Source organism: Monodelphis domestica, chromosome 5 (assembly GCF_027887165.1).
Source record: "Monodelphis domestica isolate mMonDom1 chromosome 5, mMonDom1.pri, whole genome shotgun sequence".
NCBI classification, from domain to species: Eukaryota; Metazoa; Chordata; class Mammalia; order Didelphimorphia; family Didelphidae; genus Monodelphis; species Monodelphis domestica.
Window position 1 is genome coordinate 102,957,349 of NC_077231.1, and position 19,109 is coordinate 102,976,457.

Sequence of the window (19,109 nt, forward strand, 5' to 3'; positions counted from 1 at the left end):
TTCACTTTTCTCATATAATTAAGTTGGCATAGAATGTGAGGCATAGCATGACTATGCTAAAGGGCAATGAGTCCCTCATTTTATAGGATCACCTATCAGTTAGAGATGGAAGGGAGCTCGCAGGCCATGCCATCCAGTCACTTCATTTTACAGATGAGGAAACTGAAACAGAAATTAAGTGACTTGTCCAAGATCACACAGAGGCAAAATTGGAATCCACGTTTTCTGAGCCCAGAGTCAATGCTCTTCATTCCGGACACTAATTATCTGTTAGTGGAACCCTAGGATTATCTGGCTTCTCTGATAAATCTGGTCAAATGACTATAGCCCATTTTGTGTGTCCCTTTGTTCTCTGCAATCCCTGCTAACAGCAGTCCCTGTTCATCCTGGGAAAAACCAGAACAGAGCAATCTTGACAAGTGTCTTTCCCCAGGCACCAACCAGCAGATTCTGGGATCCCAGGAGCTGTTGAGAAGGGAGTGAGAGGGAGGACCAGGGAGGGTTGGCTGGCAGAGGGATGGGAAGAGAAGGCCCCCAGGGATCTCTAGAGGGAACTGTCTGGGTTGGGAGTGCAAGAGGCAGTGGAGACAGAGACAGAGAGAGGGAGAGACAGACAGATAGACAGGTAGAGACAGAGAGAGGGAAGGAGAGATAGAGACAGAGATAGACAGAGACAGAGAGGGAAAGACAGAGACAGAGGCAGAGACAGAGAGCGGGAGACACAGAGACAGAGAGAGAATGTGAGTGTGTGTGTGTGTGTGTGTGTGTGTGTGTGTGTGTGTGTGTGTGTGAAAGAGAGAGAGAGAGCTCTGTCTCTAAGGTTTGCACACCCTTATGAACTGGGGGGTACAGATTTGTTCAATGCCAGACCTATGGGGTTCAGCCATGCTGGGGCAGGGGCAGCATTCAAACCCAGATCTTCACTTCAAGCCTGGGACTTTTTGGAGTTTGATGGGATTGCTTTCTCTAAACACCTAGTTGAGCTCTAGGCTCTGAGTGAGTAGATTGTTTCCTTTCTTTTTAAGTAGAGGAGGGAGAGGACATTGGGATTCATATAATGAGGGCAGGTCTGGCTGGGGGTCCAGTATGGGGGCTTTGGATGTGCAGAGGTCCCTGGGCTGCACAGAGTGGTCAGCAGCCTAGAAAGGGAGGTAACTTGGAGAAGAACAGCCTCTTGGAAAGCCACAGAAGGGGAAGCTCACAGCCCAGGGGCTCCTTCGCAGGCCCACAGCTCACCTGTCTCTACCTGCAGCTCTCCCTGTTTCCAGTGTGTGTGTATAGCTTGTTGGTTGATGTCTTCACCCCCACCTTCCAGAAACCATAAGCTTGCCCCAGGCAGAGAGTGTCTTCCTCTTCCCCAGGACCCCACCTCCCAAGGGTCCAGGGGCAGGTATGCCGGGGTCTTCACTGTCAAGAAAGAAGACTGGCTGAAAGTGTGAGCTTCCATAGGCCATTTACAATTGGGGAAGAGGAGATTTCACTGGCATAGGGAACTCCCTGGGGTAGAAACTTCCTCCTCAAATTCAGAAAAGCAACTTAGTTGTAATTTATGATAATGGAGAGTTGTGAATAAAAGGATGGCTATGGAGTCAGGAAGACTTGGGTTCAAATCCCACTTCAGACATTTCTTAGCTGGGCGACCCTGGGCAAGTCACTTAACCCCCGCTTCCTAGCCTTACTACTCTTCTACTTCAGAATCAGTACATAGTCTTGAATCCAAGATGGAAGGGAAGGGTTTTTAAACAAAATAATAACACCCACTTCTCAGGGTTGTTGTGATGATCAAATGAGGTTAATATTTGTAAAGCTCTTAGCACAGTGCCTGGCACATGTACTGAATAAATATTAATTGATTGATAGATAGTATTGGATCCTTATAACATCCCCAGGAGGGAGGGACTATTGTCATCCCCATTTTACAGATGAGGAAACTGAAGCTAAAAGAGTTCTAATGACTTTCCCAGAGTTGAACAGCTAATAAATATCAAAGTTAAATGGACTCATCTTCCAGACTCCAAGTTCTATGCTCTCTCTCCACTGGGTGACCTGATTTATATATGTACACACATGTGTGTGCATATTATTGTGTGAAAGACAATATAGTACAGTGGGTAGAACTAGCTAGCTCCATCCTGATGACCTGATACTGACATTTCTGCTCCTTAGTTTGCATTTATTATTATAGCATAATTCTACTACTAATATATTTAATATATATGCAAGACCTTCAATGTATTTGCCTATAAAATAGGGATTAATAATAGCATCTAGGAGGCAGCTTGGTAGCCCAGTGGATAGAGCCAGGACTGGATATGGGAGATCCTGAGTTCAAGTCTGGTCTCATATAACTTCCTAGCTGTGTGATCCTGGGCAAGTCATTTAACCCCTATTGTACAATCACATAGTATCGATTCCAAGATGGAAGGTAAGGGTTTAAAAAAATAGTATCCAAGAGACAGTGTTGGTGGCATACTGGGGAGAAAGTTGGCTTCAGTTGTGAAGATCTGAGTTCAAGTTTTACCTCTTATACCTATTATCTGTAATTTGGCTAAGTTGCTTCATTTAAGATGGGGACTAAGCTTTTTGTCTATACTGTGTCTCCTTGGCAGTCTTGTGAAGCCTGGGAATTCCTCAGAATCATGTTTTTAAATGCACAAAGTACATAGGATTATAAAGAAAAGCAATCATACTGAAATAGTTATTGACTTAAAAACAAACATGCTCACTGACCCCTCTTATACTTGAGGACTCTACTTAGCAGAGGAAGGTCTGATTGGCTTTGATGGAAAAAAACTATCCACACTGGGAATTCTCTACATTGCTCTGATATATTATTCTGATGACAAGTCTGACCTGCAAAAAAGTAAACACACATAATAGATGAAATTAATTTTGTTATAAGTTTTATGTGATTACAACACTAAATTCCATTTACCTTGGCTCAGCTTGACTAATTCCTTCTCAAAATAGAATGGTCCTGAGCACACAATTAAAAAAATCAAATGATTAGAGGGCACTTTACATGAGGTGAGGCAGCCCCCCCCTCCTGTGGCTCCTCACATATTCTGGTATCACACTTCTTTCTTAAACACTTATAGAATGTTGTATATTAACATTGCCTGTGTTTGCGTCTTATCCCTCCCATCCTGCCAGACTAGGAGTTCCAAAAGGACAGAGGCACCGAAACTTGGTATCTTCTCAGCACCAATCAGAGTAGGCACTTGTTTCATGAATGAATTGGTGAAGGAGTGAAGGAATGGATGGATAAATTAGCAAGCAAATGAATAAGTAAAGGAATGAATAGGCAAGTGAAAGAACAAAGGAATGGTTGCGTAAATGAATAAATGAGTGAATGAATGGTTGAGTCTCCCCCTAGCATCCTGACTATAATGGATTTTTCCTGATTCTCTGAGTGGGGCTGTGTGAGCCTATTGTCAGGCAGAGGATTCTGGTTCAATCCTCCCCTTCTGTATTCCCAGTTGAGCATCCGGCAGGGAGATGATGGCACCTTTTCTCCCTCTTCTTTTGTCAGACAAGGAGATGTTAACCTGCCTCCCTACTACCAGCCAGAAGAGGATGATGAGATGCCCTTCATCTGTTCACTCTCAGGGGACAATGGCATCATGGGCTGCCATGAGATCCCACCCCTCAAGGAGCAGGGCCATGAGTGCTGCCTGAGCAAAGATGACTTTGCCTACTACAATGCGGCTCACCAGGACTTCAACGTCAGTGGGATGTGTGTCAACTGGAATCGCTATTATAATGTGTGCCGAACAGGCAATGCCAACCCCCACAAGGGCGCCATCAACTTTGACAACATTGGCTATGCTTGGATTGTCATATTCCAGGTGATGGCCCAACCTTCAGTGGGGGTTCAGTGGTGGGGATGGGGCAGAAGCAGGACAGCTTGGAAGTAGTGGTAGAAAAGAAGGACCTAGTGTTTAGTGGGCTACACAAAGGAGCAAATCAATGGCTTGCCCTTTGCAGGGTTGGTTTTCTACAGGACTGGGAAGTGGGCAAAAATGGATGAATAGCAGGGCACATCCATTCCTCCCATTAGGGTGTCCCTTCATAGAGCCAGTCTGGTAGAGTGCAAAGAGAACCTAGGGTTAGAACTAGTAAGAGTCTAGCTCTGCCACTTACCACTTAAGTGACTTCAGGTAAGTCCTTAGTTTCCCTATGTGTAAAAAAGAGTTGGACAAGCTGGTAAAAAGTCTCTATCAGGCCTAGATCTGTGATCTTATGACCCTTCCTCTGGTGTCCTCTCAAAGTCTCAGTGATTTATAATATATTGCCTGTCCACATAGGGCCCATGTCTGTGATGTCTCCTTTAGACCATATCCTCCAAATATCACCTCCAGTGGAGGTAGGGTGAGAACATGATGGCTATATTCCAGTATGTGGACCCCAGAGCCACCCACCTCTGTCACTTCCTAGATGGAGATCCATAGGAAAATCAGTTGACCTCTCTGAGTCTGTTTCCTTATCTTTAAAATGGTGATAATACTTAGATTGTCCACCTTGTAGGGTTGATGAGAGGGAAGAGTTTTGTAAAATTTTAAGTCCAAGAGAAATAAGAACCATTAGCTAACATTCCTCTTCTAACTCTAATATTCTCTGTTCTAAGGCTGACCCAAGACTGACCTCCCCTGTAGCCCTCCCAACTCTGACCTTCCTGGCCTCAGTGACCTTAGTTCTAATCTAATTCTCTGATCCTGACTCTTGGGTCTTTGAGGTACCTATTAAAGAAAAGACATTGCCCTGACCACAAGGTTCTTACAGTCTGAGGACAACTCAAATGAAGTAGCCATCTAAGAAGCAAGTTTGAGCTGCTGGCCCTGGGAAGCTTCCCAGAATAGAAGAGTAACAACCAATAACCTGGAAGCAGCCGTGCCCATTGGCTACTGGTCATTCGTCAATAGACTTCTTAGGGAGGAGGCAGCCAGGCTTTCCATAGGGAAGGGTTAGAGCACCCATCCTACCAATGGACCATACTCAGGCTGACCTTTCTCTGGGCACAGGGCACCAACAACTACCCTCCCTTCATTTCTTTCTCCCTCTTCTCTTCCTCCCTTCACAGGTGATCACCCTGGAAGGCTGGGTTGAAATTATGTACTATGTCATGGATGCCCATTCCTTCTACAATTTCATCTACTTCATTCTGCTCATTATAGTAAGTATTCTGGGAGGGGATCTGGGATCATAGGCTTCGGGGCCCCAAGGTCAGACCCAGGGTGAGGGGCTCCCAATCTAGAGTCCTTTGGGAGGGGAGATTTCCAGATCCTGGAAACATTGGGTCTGGCCAGTTGGTAATCCTTCCAAAATGGAGAGAGGCTCACTTTGAGAGGAAGAGGGAAACCAAGAAAGAGGAAGGTCCAAAGCATTATTTTAAAACTCAACCAGTCAGACAATGATTGAAGGCACTTGTTTTGGGCAATGGCTAAAAGGCATCCATTAGTTCTGATTACTACCATTTTTCATCCTGGGCTGAGTTTGCTGTAAATCATTTCTCCTGCTCCTATTCTCCATTGGCCTGTGCCCCAGATGGGCAGGGCTCAACCCTACTCCCTAAGGCTCTTCTCCCCTCCTCCCATCCCTCCTGGCCTTTGCTCAGGGGGGCCTCTCTGAGAGTCTCAACAAGGATTTGGGATGAGGAAAGGATCTGAAGAAATTCAAGTCCATTTGCTTTCTTAAGCAGATCAGAAAGAAGCCTTGATTTCAGGGAGCTTATGTTCTCTTGGGTGGCTGAAGGTTTGGATGATGGCCTGGATAATCACTGGGTTGTTGGAAAGATCAAATGGGAAGGTAGATGTTGTCAATCATTTAGCAAGCTTCAAAGTGCAATAGGAACACAAACTTTATTATTGTTATTATTACTGGAAGATATAATGGTGGAATAGATCGAGATGTCCTGGCTGTGTGGCCACAAGCAAGTTAAATCACTTTTCAAGACTCTTGAATAATTTCTAAGAATCTAAGTGGAAAGTCAGTTAGGTGCTTCAGATATTTACTAGCTGAATGATCCTGGGCAAGTCACTAACCTTTGTTTGTCTCAGTTTCCTCATCTATAAGATGGGCTGGAGAAGGACATGGCAAACCACTCCAGTATCTTTGCCCAAGAAGACCCCAAATGAGATCCCAAAGAATTGGACACAACTGAGACAACTGAATGACAAAGTCAGAGAAGGTGCTCATTGACATTGATATAGGAACCTTTCTCACCTGGGAGGTCCCCAAACCAGTGAAATCCCAGGCCTGACACCTATCATACACATTGTAAGGGGAGAGTCAGGATCTGAACCAAATGGCCAGCTCTGGGGCTATCATCCCACCACGGCCTTCAAATCCTAGATCTTCTACTTTCTGTGTGACTTTGAGCAAGTTGCTTCCCTCCCTCTGGAGCTCAGTTTCTTCCCCTCTAAGATGCAGAGCCTGGACCCAATGACTTCCAAAATCTTTCCCCTCTAAATCTGTAATTGTGGGATTCTTTGAAGATGGGATAAAATAGCCTGTCCAAGGGCAAGTAAGAGAATTATCCAGATATCTTGCCACCAAAATCTCTTGTTCTTTCCACTGTATAATCCTCTTATTTACAGATAGGGAAGATGAGGCCTGTTGTGGGGACTTGTCCATGGTCACAGAATGAGGCTTCTGACTGGGATCTAATTCTTCATTTTCCAATGCCTGGCCCAGGGCTTTCTGCCAGGAGGTGTTCTGCCTTCTGGGAGCTCAGAGTAACATGATGATTCCTGAGGGCCCCTTTGACACCCCTTAGAGTGTACCCACAGGCTACCCCCTTTTCACTCTGTGTCCCTGGGAACTGGCTGATACCTTGTTGACAAGCCTTCCTGGAGGCCTGGGGACTCTACAGGCTGGAAAATGTCAAGGTGATTCTTACCCTAGGACAGCCAGTCCTCTCACTGCAGCCCACAGAGCCAGCTCTGACACTGTTCCTTCCTGATGGCTGGCAGGATACACAGGCTGCTGTCCCGGGCTGTCCTCCTTTGGTAGCCCTCAGGACAAAGATGCCCCTCCCTCCCTCCCCTCAACTTCCCCTTCCTGTCCCCCTCCCCACCAAAGAGGCCAGAAGGGCCTGGCTCTGGGTGAATTCAGCCAGAGATATGTACCAAGCCCTGCAGCTGGGACTAAACGGGATTCACAGAAGAATTAGACAAGCCAGCCCATGCCTAAAGCTCTAGGTGCTGCCTTTTGGTTTGTTTAAGGGAAGGCCACCAGCTTAGCTAGAGGAACCCTAGAGAACAGGAGACAGGGGCAAGGGACAAGGGAATGCAGGTGGCCCAAGGAGCCCCTCTCATTGGACCTGCCAATAGGAGCAGCCCCCCCAAACACCCCATGCTGGGAACTGACCCCCCATTCAGGCTGGGCAGTCTACCCACCTCAGTGTGGCTAGAATGAGCATGTCCAAAGCTGTCCTGGTAGGGCCAGGGAAGGCATAGCCCCTTTCAGGCCCTGGTGGCAGGGTGGGGAAATGGGACTCCACATCCATCTAGGGTTCAAGGCAAAAGATGATGAATTCAGGTTTTGACAGGCTGAGTTTGAGCTATCTACAGGGTATGGCTGACTGGAGATCAGGGGAGAAATTCAGGCTGGAGCTGGGGAATCAATATCTGAAGCCATGATATTTAGCAAGCAGTGCAGAGAAAGATGAGAAGGTGGCTCACGAACCTCCTCATCCCTCATCTCCTATGCTGGCGATGGAGACAGAAGATGAATGATGGGGCCAGCAAAGGAGACAGAGAAAAGGAGGAGGAGAAGTCACAGAAACCAAGGGAGGAGAGAGCGTCCAAGAGGAGGGAGTTAGATCCACGGTATTCAAAGCTGCAGAGAGGTCCTGAAGGATGAAGGCCAAGAGTCAATGCAATGGAGGAATTAAGAGAACTCTGGTAGCCCTGGGATGAGCAGAGGGCTGGGGATGGAAGCCAGACTTCAGGGGATAAAGGAGGGAGTGTTGGAGGAGGAATTGGAGGCAAGGAGAGGGAAGAACTCTTTCTAGGAGTTCAGCAATGAAAGGGAGAAGGGCCATAGGCTGACAGCTTGAGGAGACAGCAGGGCCAAAGGATGCCTTTCTTTAAGGGCTCAAGTAGACCTGACTGAGTATGATCATAAGCAATGGGGGAAGAGTTTGTAGCTATAGAGACTGAAGAGGGGCAAAAGGGGAGGTGAATGCCCGAGACCTCAGACGGAAGGATTGGCCTTGACAAGGAGAAGGCCCATCGCTTTCTAGAGACAGGAGCAAAGAAAAACCCACCATGGTCTTGAGATATGGAGGGTCAGAGAAGAGAGATGCCATGACAGGCCAGCAGCTTGCAAAATCATAGATTGAGACCTGGAAGGGACTTTAGAGGCTGTCTAGTATAACTGCCTCATTTAACAGGTGAGAAAACTGAGGTGACTCAGCTAGTACGTGGCATGATTTCTGGGTTGTCTAACTCTAAGTGGGGCATTCAGTGCAAGACTTGTGGATTCCCAGAGACTGGACTGAATTCACACAGGACTTTTTAGCTCAATAGAGGCAATAATATGCTGAAAGAGCTGTTAAAATGGAACATTTTATTTTATTATTATTATTATTTCATCATCTGTAAGATGAAGGGTTGGCACCAGCTACTCTGAATGGCTTCTGTCAGCTCTGAGCATCTCTTGATTATCTCATTCTGTGAGAAGGCAGAGAGAAGAGGCTCAGCCCAGCAATGGAGGTATAAGAGCAGTGCACTCCATGATTGTTGAGGGCTGGGCCAGAGCATAGGGGGGAGTCCCAGAATCCTCCAGGGCAGTGGGACCCCCTCCAAAAAACCAATTTCCATCCTTTCTGGAGCGGGAGGAAGGGGAAGCATCAGAGTGAGTTTAGAGGGTGGGAGGAGAAAGGAGGGAAGAGGCTCGATTGATTGAAAGGGGTGGAGGGCAGCAAGCAATGGATTTAAAGTCTGCTTTGAAGGGGATGAAAAACAGCTTTCTGTCCAGCTCCTAAAAGCAGGCCTGGTTGGTTTTCAAAGGCTTATGCAAATGACAACAAGCTGGGGCTTCCTCCTTTGAAATACAGAGAGGTTGCTTGGATTGACTCCCTGATCTTCAGGCACCTGGGCCCAGGGGGAGGAGGGCCCCCCTCCCCAGAGAAAACGGGGAAGGATGTTAGAGCTAAGTGGGCCCCAAAAGTCATTGCCTAAAGGGCAATGTCAGAGAGGTAGATGTGTGTTGGGGAGGTGAAGAATGAGGGTGGGGTGGTGAGGGGAATTTCAAACTGGTTAAAATCAGCTGCTGGGAAGTTGCTAGTTTTATGCCCCTGAATGGTGTAGCCAAGGTTTAGAATCTGAGACCTTGGGTTCAGATGTTAACTTTGGACCTTTCTCTCTGTATGATCTTAGACAAGTGACTTAAGCTCTCTGGTTCTTTTTTCTTCCCTTAAAACAACAACAATAACAACAATCCCTCACCTTCTGTCTTAGAATCAATGCTGAGTTTCCATTCCAATGCAAAAGAGGGTAAGGGCTGGGCCACTGGGGTTAAGTGACTTGCCCAGGGTCACACAGTTAGGAAGTGACTGAGGCCAGATTTGGGCCCAAGACTTCTCTCTCCAGACGTGGTTCTCTATCCACTGAGCCACCTAGCTGCCCTAAGGTCTCTGGATCTTAAGGTAATTGGATTCGAAGAACATGGAATCAGATCTGGGAATGCTTTAGAATTGAGGATGGGAGAAACTCTAAGTTTCTTTCTACCTCCTAGTCCTGGTAAGCTGAAAAGGAGAGTGATACTTTGAGAGTCTCCTAAAAAGAAGGGAGATCAGCCTTGAAGAACAGAGGACAAAGAATGATCTTGAGGTCAAGGAGATCTAGGTTCAAATACTTCCTCAGAACATTCACTAGCTGTGCAATCTTGTGCAGGTCTCAACCTATCTGGGTCCCAGGTTCCTCATTTATAAAATAAGGGAGTTATTACCTCTACTACAAAGCCCCATCCCTTTCCAATGAGGCTCCCAAGCTAATATTTCTTAATGTTGCTCATACTCTATGTTCCAGTAAAAATCTCTTGCTTAAGACCACCCAAACTCAACCCTTCTAATTTCCTACCTTCATGCACCACATAGGCAAAGCTAGGGATCTCTCCTTCCTTCCTTATCCAAATTGGCATAGCTCTTTCCTCCACAAATGACCTTTATTCACTTCTCTGCTTACATGTATCCTCTCTGAAGAGGGGAAGCTCCTGGAGGACAGGTATTGATTCTAGGGATTCTATTTTTCTCCCTGTCTCCAGCACTTTGCATTGTGGAGCTTGTAGGTACTCATTTGGTGAATTTTTAATTCTCTTAAAATTGGTGATGTCTTGGACACATCAGGTCAGAGTGCTTTTAATACTAGTGGAGGAATTTGGTGGCCTAAAGGATGTTTCTTTCTTGGCATTGAGAGATCCAATGGGAATTTTCTTTCTGCCTCAGCCAAGGCTTCCCTCCTCCTAACATTGGTTTCTCTCTCAAGAAGTTATCCATCCAGGCCTAAGGGGAAGTTGTCTTGGTCTCTGTCAGGTTTTTCTTTCCCTCTCTTTTCCCCCATTGAAAGCCATGGGGAAGTTTCCTGTCATCAGATATTTTTCTCTTGCTCCTTTTTAGAGGTTCTGGCCGAAGGCCTGAAAGATGATGGAGAGGGTTAAGGGGAAGAGGGAGAGGAAGAGAGACAGACAGGAGAGACAGAGGCAGAGAGAGCCAGAGAAGAGTAAAGACCTTCCTTCTTCCTCATCCTCTTGGGGAGGGTCAGAGTCCCTTAGATCAGTGTCTTCTCACACAACCCTTCCTACCTGAGGTTGATGAAGGAGAACAGGGATGATAGGTTGGACTGATAATGTCCAGGTTGTGTCTGCTGGGCTCTGAGCTGTCACCCAAGAGCCACTCTGAATGAGTCCTCCCCTCCTCAGTCCCAACCCTGGAAGACAAGGGCTTCTCATCTTCAGCCTCTCCTTGAAAGAGTGCTTCTTTCAGGACCCAACCTGAGCAATATTCTATCTCTGTCTGTGTCTCTCTGCCTCTGTGTCTATTTGATTTTCTTTCTCTGTCTTTCTTGCTTGTAATTTTTCTCCAAAACCTTGTGCCATTGTCTATTTCTTGCTGTCTCTGTATCTATCTCTTTTTCATCTTTGTGTGGATGTCTGGCTGTCTCCATCTCTCTTGACTGTATTCTCCTTGGTCTCTGCCTCTATTTTTATGTCTGATTTTGTATGTGTGACTTCTGTATCTCCCTCACTCTCTGTCTTCTTATTTTGACATTTTCCCCCTCATCTTTGTGCATATATGTTTGGTTGAATCTCCTGATTTTTCCCTTTCTGCTTCTACCTCTGCCTCTTTCCATGTCTTCCTCCCTGTATTTGTATCTCCTGCCTTTGTATATATGTCTATCTATTTATCTATGTATCTGTCTATCTTTTATACTCTCACCTTTGGTGCCTCTGTGTGCCTGTCTTTGTTGCTGTGCCTCATGTCTTTGTATATATGCATCTCTCTCTCTTCCTTCCTTCCTTCCTTCCTTCCTTCCTTCCTTCCTTCCTTCCTTCCTTCCTTCCTTCCTTCCTTCCTTCCTTCCTTCCTTCCTTCCTTCCTTCCTTCCTTCCTTCCTTCCTTCCTTCCTTCCTTCCTTCCTTCCTCCCTCCCTCCCTCCCTCCCTCCCTTCTTTCCTTCCTTCCCCCCTCCCCATTTTTCTCTCTTCTATGTGTGTTCATCTCTTCTCTTTCTGTGTCTGTCTGTCTGTCTGTCCCTCACTCTCTCCCTGTATCTCTTGGTCTCTCTTTTTCTCCTTTCTCCCCTGCGTGGGTCTGCTGGTCTCATTCTGTCTCTCTTGGTGTGTCTCCCTGGTTTTCTATCACTGCTTCTGCCTTTCTCCATGTGCCCCTCCCCTCCGTCTCTGTCGTTCTCCCTCCTCTTCTCCCCGTTGGTCACAGGTGGGCTCCTTCTTCATGATCAACCTGTGCCTCGTTGTCATAGCGACCCAGTTCTCCGAGACCAAGCAGAGAGAGCACCAGCTGATGCAGGAGCAGCGCAGAAGATACCTGTCCTCCAGCACGGTGGCCAGCTATGCAGAGCCTGGGGATTGCTATGAGGAGATATTCCAGTATGTCTGCCACATCCTGCGAAAGGCCAAGCGCCGAAGCCTGGGTCTCTACAATGCCCTCCGCAGCCGCCATCAGGGCCAGGTGGAACCTGGCATGGGTGCCAATCCTGAGTGGAAGAATGCCAAGGAGCAGAGGCGGGAAAGTAAGTGCCTAGGGAGGAGGAGTTTCGCCTCCCTCCTCCAAGCTAACCCCAATAGTCCAAGCCATTCACTCCAGAAAGACTAACTAGCACTGGAAACCCATTCATTCATTTACTCAATCAACTGGGCTAGGGGCCCAACAGAACCTAGACACTGAAGGCCAAACCAACAATTACTAAGCACCATGGAGAGCCAGGGGGCCATTGGGGTCCAAGTGCCCTCTTGAACACCTACTGGCTGTGTGACCCTGAGGAAGTCACCTAACTTCTCATTTCATTGCTTCTGGCAATTCTCTAAGTCTCTATGCTACAGAGAAGGTGCCAACATGTATTTCAAGAGGGGATTTCCTCCCCTGGGAGTTCTTTATATCAATTGTGTAGATTAAAATCTTGCATTATTCTCCAGCATATATTAGCTAGTGATCATGGATTGGCAACTTCCTTTAGAAAATTAGTGAAGGTTAGGTGCTTTTCAGAAGGGAGATACCAACTTCTCCTTATGAAGAGTAGAGAAATCCTCCTCCCCAAGCAGATATATATATATATCTCCCTTTAATTTACTCTTGTCTAATGTGGTCAAAACCCCTCCATTTCCCCCCTTTTTCTTATTATGGATGCCCAATAGCTCTGACAGTCAGTATTCAAACGATAAATGAAGGTTAAAAAATGAGTAATGGTGATGGAAAATTCCCATGGGAAAAGTCCTAAACTTACAGCTACAATCCTGACTCCCTGTAGCAAATGTTTCCATATGAAAGGCCTTGGCCATGTCTAAACTCTGACTCAACTTAGAGATTGCAAACTGGAGCAATGCTCCTGTGAGTTTCAGAATTCTGGGAAACTTCAGGAGGGTAGGACAAGAGAAAGAAAATATAACATACACAGACGTTGTGTCACACACAGGTGGTGAGCAACAAAAAGAGAAGCATTGGATTAATTTCCAATAACTTCATTTGTATGCCCTTGGATGTTGCTTTGGGCCAACCAATCAGAGCAGTGCCCCGGTCCTCTCCCCTTCCCTAATAAAGGTCACATTTTCTCTACAAGCATCTTATCCATTCTCCTGTCTGCTCATTAGAATGGCTTTGGGGTGCAAACTCTGAGGTTCCACTCCACACATAACCATATGACCAAGTGGAAAGAGCCATGGCCTGGTAGGTAGAAGCCCTGATTTCAAATCCTAGTTTTGCAGCTAACCTGCCTTGGTGATCTTGGGCAAATCAATTCTGTTAAAGTCTCTTAGAAAAAAACAGAATACTATGAGAGAAGATGGTAGGAGTGGGGGGAGGGGTGGAAGGAAAGAGGGCAGTGGCTCTTGTCTGGGGTCCTGGGAGCTGTCCTGGATCCTGAGCATGGAGTCTGTTGAGGGGGAGAAGTATGAGGGAAGACTGAAATGGTAGGTTGGAAATAGATTACGGAGGGCCTAAAATGACAGCAACTGACATTTCTGTAGCACATTAAAGTCTGCAATTCACTTTGCACACTTGATCTCATCTGAGCCTCACAAGAGAAGGCTGGGAAGTTGAATGACAATGGGAAGAAGCTTAAAATCCAACTTCTGATGTGTACAACCTCTGTGACCTTGGGCAAGTCTCTTCAATTCTATGAGCCTCAATTTCCTTGTCTGTAAAATGAGGAGCTTGAACTAGATGGCCTCAGAGGGCTTCTGAGTCATCCACATGCCTTTAGTCTCTTTCATTCCTTATTCCTGAACCCTATACTTATCCTTGGAAAAAAAGCCAAAAAAAGGGTCACCAGAATCAGTGGAGAGGCTGATGCTATTTTTGATGAGTCCAACGAGTGATAGCTTACGTGAATTCCCCAGACTATAAATATTTGGTCAGGTTGTTGACTTCTGAGAGTATAAGGTATTGTCAGGAACAAAGCTGCTGCCCAAACTCAGACATCATTCCCAGACCTTTGGTGTACTTTGTCAATATGCTTAGCACTATAGTCACAGTGTAAAGGCCAAATTAGGAGAACTAGCCTGGAATCCTGGGCTCATCCTGCTTAGAAACAAAAGGCTGGGGTCCCCTTTAAGGCTGTTGGTTATAATTAAGCTATGTGGCAAAACCCTGCCTCCTCCCTCCCTCCCTCCCTCCCTCTCTCTCTCTCTCTCTCTCTCTCTCTCTCTCTCTCTCTCTCTCTCTCTCTCTCTCTCTCTCTCTTTCTTTATCTTTTTTCTTCCTTTCTCTTCCTCCCTTCCTTCCTTCCTTCCTTCCTCCCTCCCTCCCTCCCTCCCTTCCTTCCTTCCTTCCTTCCTTCCTTCCTTCCTTCCTTCCTCCCTCCCTCCCTCCCTCCCTTCCTTCCTTCCTTCCTTCCTTCCTTCCTTCCTTCCTCCCTCCCTTCCTCCCTCCCTCCTCCCTTCCTCCCTCCCTCCCTACCTCCTCCCTTCCTCCCTCCCTCCCTCCCTTCCTTCCTTCCTTCCTTCCTTCCTTCCTTCCTTCCTTCCTTCCTTCCTTCCTTCCTTCCTTCCTTCCTTCCTTCCTTCCTTCCTTCCTTCCTTCCTTCCTTCCTTCCTTCCTTCCTTCCTTCCTTCCTTCCTTCCTTCCTTCCTTCCTTCCTTCCTTCCTTCCTTCCTCCCTTTCTCCCTTCCTCCCTCCCTCCCTCCCTCTCTCCCTCTCTTCCTCCCTCCCTCCCTCTCTCCCTCTCTTCCTCCCTCCCTCCCTCCCTCCCTTCCCCCCTCCCTCCCTCACAAGATGACAAAAGTCACTCATATTACTCTTTGAGAAAATTTGCTATGACTTTACAGAAATTAGAACCTGAGAAAGAAACCCTTTAAGCCTTTGAGTGGAGAAAATAGCTCTGTGTCCTTGCTCACACTATCTCTTATATCTGTAATATTCTTATCCTCCTGCCAAGAATTTCTTTGATGAAATTCCTCCCAAGAGTGAGGAATGTGTTTTAGTAGAAAAAAATATTGGGTTTGCAGTCAGAAGGCCTGGATCTGCTCCTTGACACCCATGTGACTTTGGACAAGTCACTTCCCTTTCCTAGTCCTCTGTTTCTAACCCTAACCTGAAAAATAAGGGATTTGTATTAGGTGACCAATAAAATCTCTCCCAGCTCTAAATTTATGATGCCATGAAACTTTAAGGCCTTATTTCGTAGCCACTGCCTCCATGAAGCATTCCCAGATCCTTCCAGATGAAAGACATAGGATCATGTCTTCAAGGATCATTAGTGGCTTTTTCAAGTTTATATAACTAGCAGGTAGAAGTGGATTCACACTCATCAAATGATCTCTTTCTCCTCAAATAATAGCACCCATCTTGCAGGTTGTTGAGAGAATCAAATGAGATGTTATTCACAAAGAGCCCTTAGCATAGCACCAGGCACTGAGGAATGTATTCCCTTTCCTTCTCCTAGTCTGGATCTCTCCTCTTCATTTATCTCACTCTCCCTTGTGACATAGTTCTCCACGTTCCCATTCTTTTTCTCTTTAGATTGCAAGCTCTTTGAGAGTAGAGCTTATATCTATTTATCTTTGTATCCACAAGATTTTCCATAGCAGGTTCTTGGAAAGTGTGCGTAGAATCACTGTTGAATTATTGTTGTTTTTTTCTGTTGTGAATGGATTCTTACTCAATTTCTACGCCTTTCCTTCTGGGACAATTGGGAGCCAGTCTACCACAAGGGGCCCCCAAATCTTCTGTAACCCCTTCTCCTTGCTTTGCAGGGTTGTGCCAGAAACACATTCCCCTGGATTACCTACCTCATACTCTTGTGCAGCCTATCTCTGTGACACAGACCTCTGACCCTGGCCATTGTCCCCACTGTCGGCAAGAGGGAGAACAACGTCTGTCCCTGGCAGAGAGTGATGATGACTTTGGGCAGGAGGAAGGCTCTGCCAATGATGATGAAGGGGATGGTGGAGGGAGCAGTGAAGGAACCCTGGACCTGGAGAAGGAGGAAGAGGAGGGAGACAAAGGCAGTGGGGCAGCCAGACTGTGTGGAGATATATGGCGAGAGGTGAGGGCCAAGCTGAGGGGCATTGTGGACAGCAAGTATTTTAATCGAGGAATCATGATTGCCATCCTGGTGAACACAGTCAGCATGGGCATCGAACACCATGAACAGGTGAGTGTTTCCCCAGATCCTGGGGACTTGGGGGGTGAAGAATAGGCAGAATGATGCTGGGGTTGTCCATTTGTGGCTCTTATTTTAAAAATATTATTAAAATTAATAACTAATACTTCTATGACATTTGAGTATTTCCAAAGCATCTTCTCTGGGGCTCAGAGAAATCCTGTGGCTTGTTCGAGGTCACACAGCTCAGACACAGCAAGACTGATAAATATTTACTGAGTAGCAGGAGCAGCGACAGACATACCTAGTACCTTTTTGTGTACAGAGCAGGGCTGGGCACAGGGGAACATGCACAGTTCACCAAGTCACAGAATTTCAAAATGTAAAGAGATCTCAGAGTCCCCCCTGTGAACTCTTGCCCCCCAGTGAATCCCTATGAAAACATCTCTGACCAGTGCTCATCCAGCCTCTGCTAGAAGTCCTCTGTCCCCAGGATCCCACCACCTCTGCAGGAAAGCCCATTCCACTATGGACAGCTCAAATGCTGAGGAAGTTTCTCCTGACCTCAAAGCTAAAGCTGCCTCTTCTCCACTTCCATCCATCACTCCGGATTCTCCCTTCTGGGGCCAAGCATGATGAGGCTAAGCTCCCTTCCCTATGATACGTGGTATGGCAGATACTTGGAGATGGCTACTAGGGTCCCTGGAACACAGATTTAGAAGTAACAGGACCTGGGTTGGAATCCTAACTCAGCTACTTGCTAGAGTGTGACTGAGCTGGTCTTTTTCTCTTTGTAAAATGAAAGTATTGGACTGAATGACCCTTAAGATCCCTCCTACTTCTAAGGTCCAGATCTGACACTCCCTGTTCTAAGACTCCATTTAGCTTTGGAGTTCCTTATTCTAAGGTCACTTCCAATCCCATCATTCTCTATTCTAAGGTCTCTCCCAGCTCTGCCATTCCAGATTCTGAGGTTCCTTCCAATGTTGACACATGAGAAAGCCATAGCTCTGGCAAAGAAGGAATGAAAAAACAAGAGAGATTGGAGAGGGTTATAATAATGGAGGCTGCAGATGTGTAAACAGCTGTTTGGTGGTGGTGGGTGCCCTCTCTGAGGGACAGGGACCAATGATGATGTGCTATAAGCCATGTCTCCTTCTGCCTGACAAAAGGGAGATAGATGTAAACTTAGAATAAGGAGGGAGTTCCTAATGATGAGAAGATCCAAAAATGGAAGAAGCTATTCTGGCAGGTGGTAAGCTCCCTGCCACCAGGAGTATTTGAGGAGAAGCCAGATGAACAGTTGTCAGGTATATCATAAGGATATTCTTGTTACAAGTAAGAGTTGGTCCCTTCCCATCCTATCATATGATGCTTACCTTTTCCAATGAAATAACATATTATATGTAAAGTACATGGGAAACCTTAAAATATTCTCTAAATATTAATTCTCATTATTAGAATCTTTACCAATTTCTGCTCATCTTCTGCTCTTTGCTCCTCCACATTAGATCTGGGGAAAACTCAGAGGCCATCTAGCCCACCCTTCTCATTTTACAGATGGGAAAAATGAGACCTAGGAAGATGAAGGGTTTTGCCCAAGGTCACCCAGGCTCATCTGGGAGTCAAGCTCAAGTTTTCTGATTCTAAATTCAGCCTTTTCCTCACTATACCATGTTCCCTTATTCATTTCCCCACCCTGGGTCTCAGTTTCCCCATCTGTAAAATAAGATTGAACTAGATGGTGTCTGAAGTCCCTTCAAATTCATCTTGTGAGTCTTTTCTCCAGTTATTTCTTTCCTATCTACCTCTCTTCTCCTCTCCCTATTCTTCTCTCTCTTTCTCATCCTTCTCCCTCTTTCTATTAACCTTTTATATGTTTCCAAAGTTTTACTTTTCTTTACGCTCTCCCACCCCCATATAGCCCTTTCTGGGCTTCTGCCTCCTCTCCTAGTTCTCCTCTCCTTCCTGCTCCCCATCCTGCTCCCCACTCTCATTTCCCTCTTCATTAGCTAACCCAATCTTCAGTCTATTCAATTTACTTAAATACACCCCATGGGAATGGTTCAAACACTATACCTACTTCTCTGTTCAAAGTCACTGGATTGCCAGCTATTCTGACTTAATTAAAAAAAGAGAGAGAGAGAGCAGTAGACTCTTAAAATTTTTTTAAATTTAATTAATTAATTTAGAATATTTTCCCATGGTTACATGATTCATGTTCTTTCCCTCCTCTCCTCCCTCTTCCTTCCCCCTTCCCTTAGCTAACATGCAATTCCACTGAGTTTTACAAGTATCATTGATCAAGACCTATTTCCATTTTATTAATATTTGCACTAGTCTACATCCCCAGTCATAGGCCCATCAAACCATGTATTCAAGCAGTTGTTTTTTCTTCTGTGTTTCTACTCCCACAGTTCTTCCTTTGGTTGTGGATAGCATCTTTTTCATAGGTCCCTCAGAATTGTTCTGGGTCATTGCATTGCTGCTAGTAGAGGTCTATTGCATTCGATTGTACCACAGTGTATCAGTCTCTGTGTACAATGTTCTCCTGGTTCTGCTCCTTTCTCTCTGCATCAATTCCTGGAGGTTGTTCCAGTTCCCATGGGATTCCTCCAATTTATTATTCCTTTGAGCACAATAGTATTCCATCACCAACATATACCACAATTTGTTTAGCCATTCCCCAATTGAAGGGCATCCCCTCATTTTCAATTTCTTTTTTTTGCCACCACAAAGAGCGCAGCTATGAATATTCTTGTACATGTCTTTTTCCTTATTATCTCTTTGGGGTACAAACCCAGCAGTGCTATGGTTGGATCAAAGGGCA

At 45.9% G+C, this 19,109-nt stretch overlaps 1 protein-coding gene across 5 annotated transcripts in view; it reads left to right on the top strand.

Moving 5' to 3' along the window:
• Positions 1–19,109, top strand: part of CACNA1I (calcium voltage-gated channel subunit alpha1 I) — a 172,792-nt gene that overhangs the window by 60,128 nt on the left and 93,555 nt on the right. For all 5 annotated transcript variants that reach the window (XM_056798972.1, XM_056798973.1, XM_056798974.1 and 2 more), the window contains 4 exons: positions 3,533–3,848; positions 5,081–5,173; positions 11,941–12,253; positions 15,930–16,330. In XM_056798972.1, the coding sequence (XP_056654950.1) occupies positions 3,533–3,848; positions 5,081–5,173; positions 11,941–12,253; positions 15,930–16,330 (1,123 nt within the window). The remainder of the gene's footprint in view (positions 1–3,532; positions 3,849–5,080; positions 5,174–11,940; positions 12,254–15,929; positions 16,331–19,109) is intronic.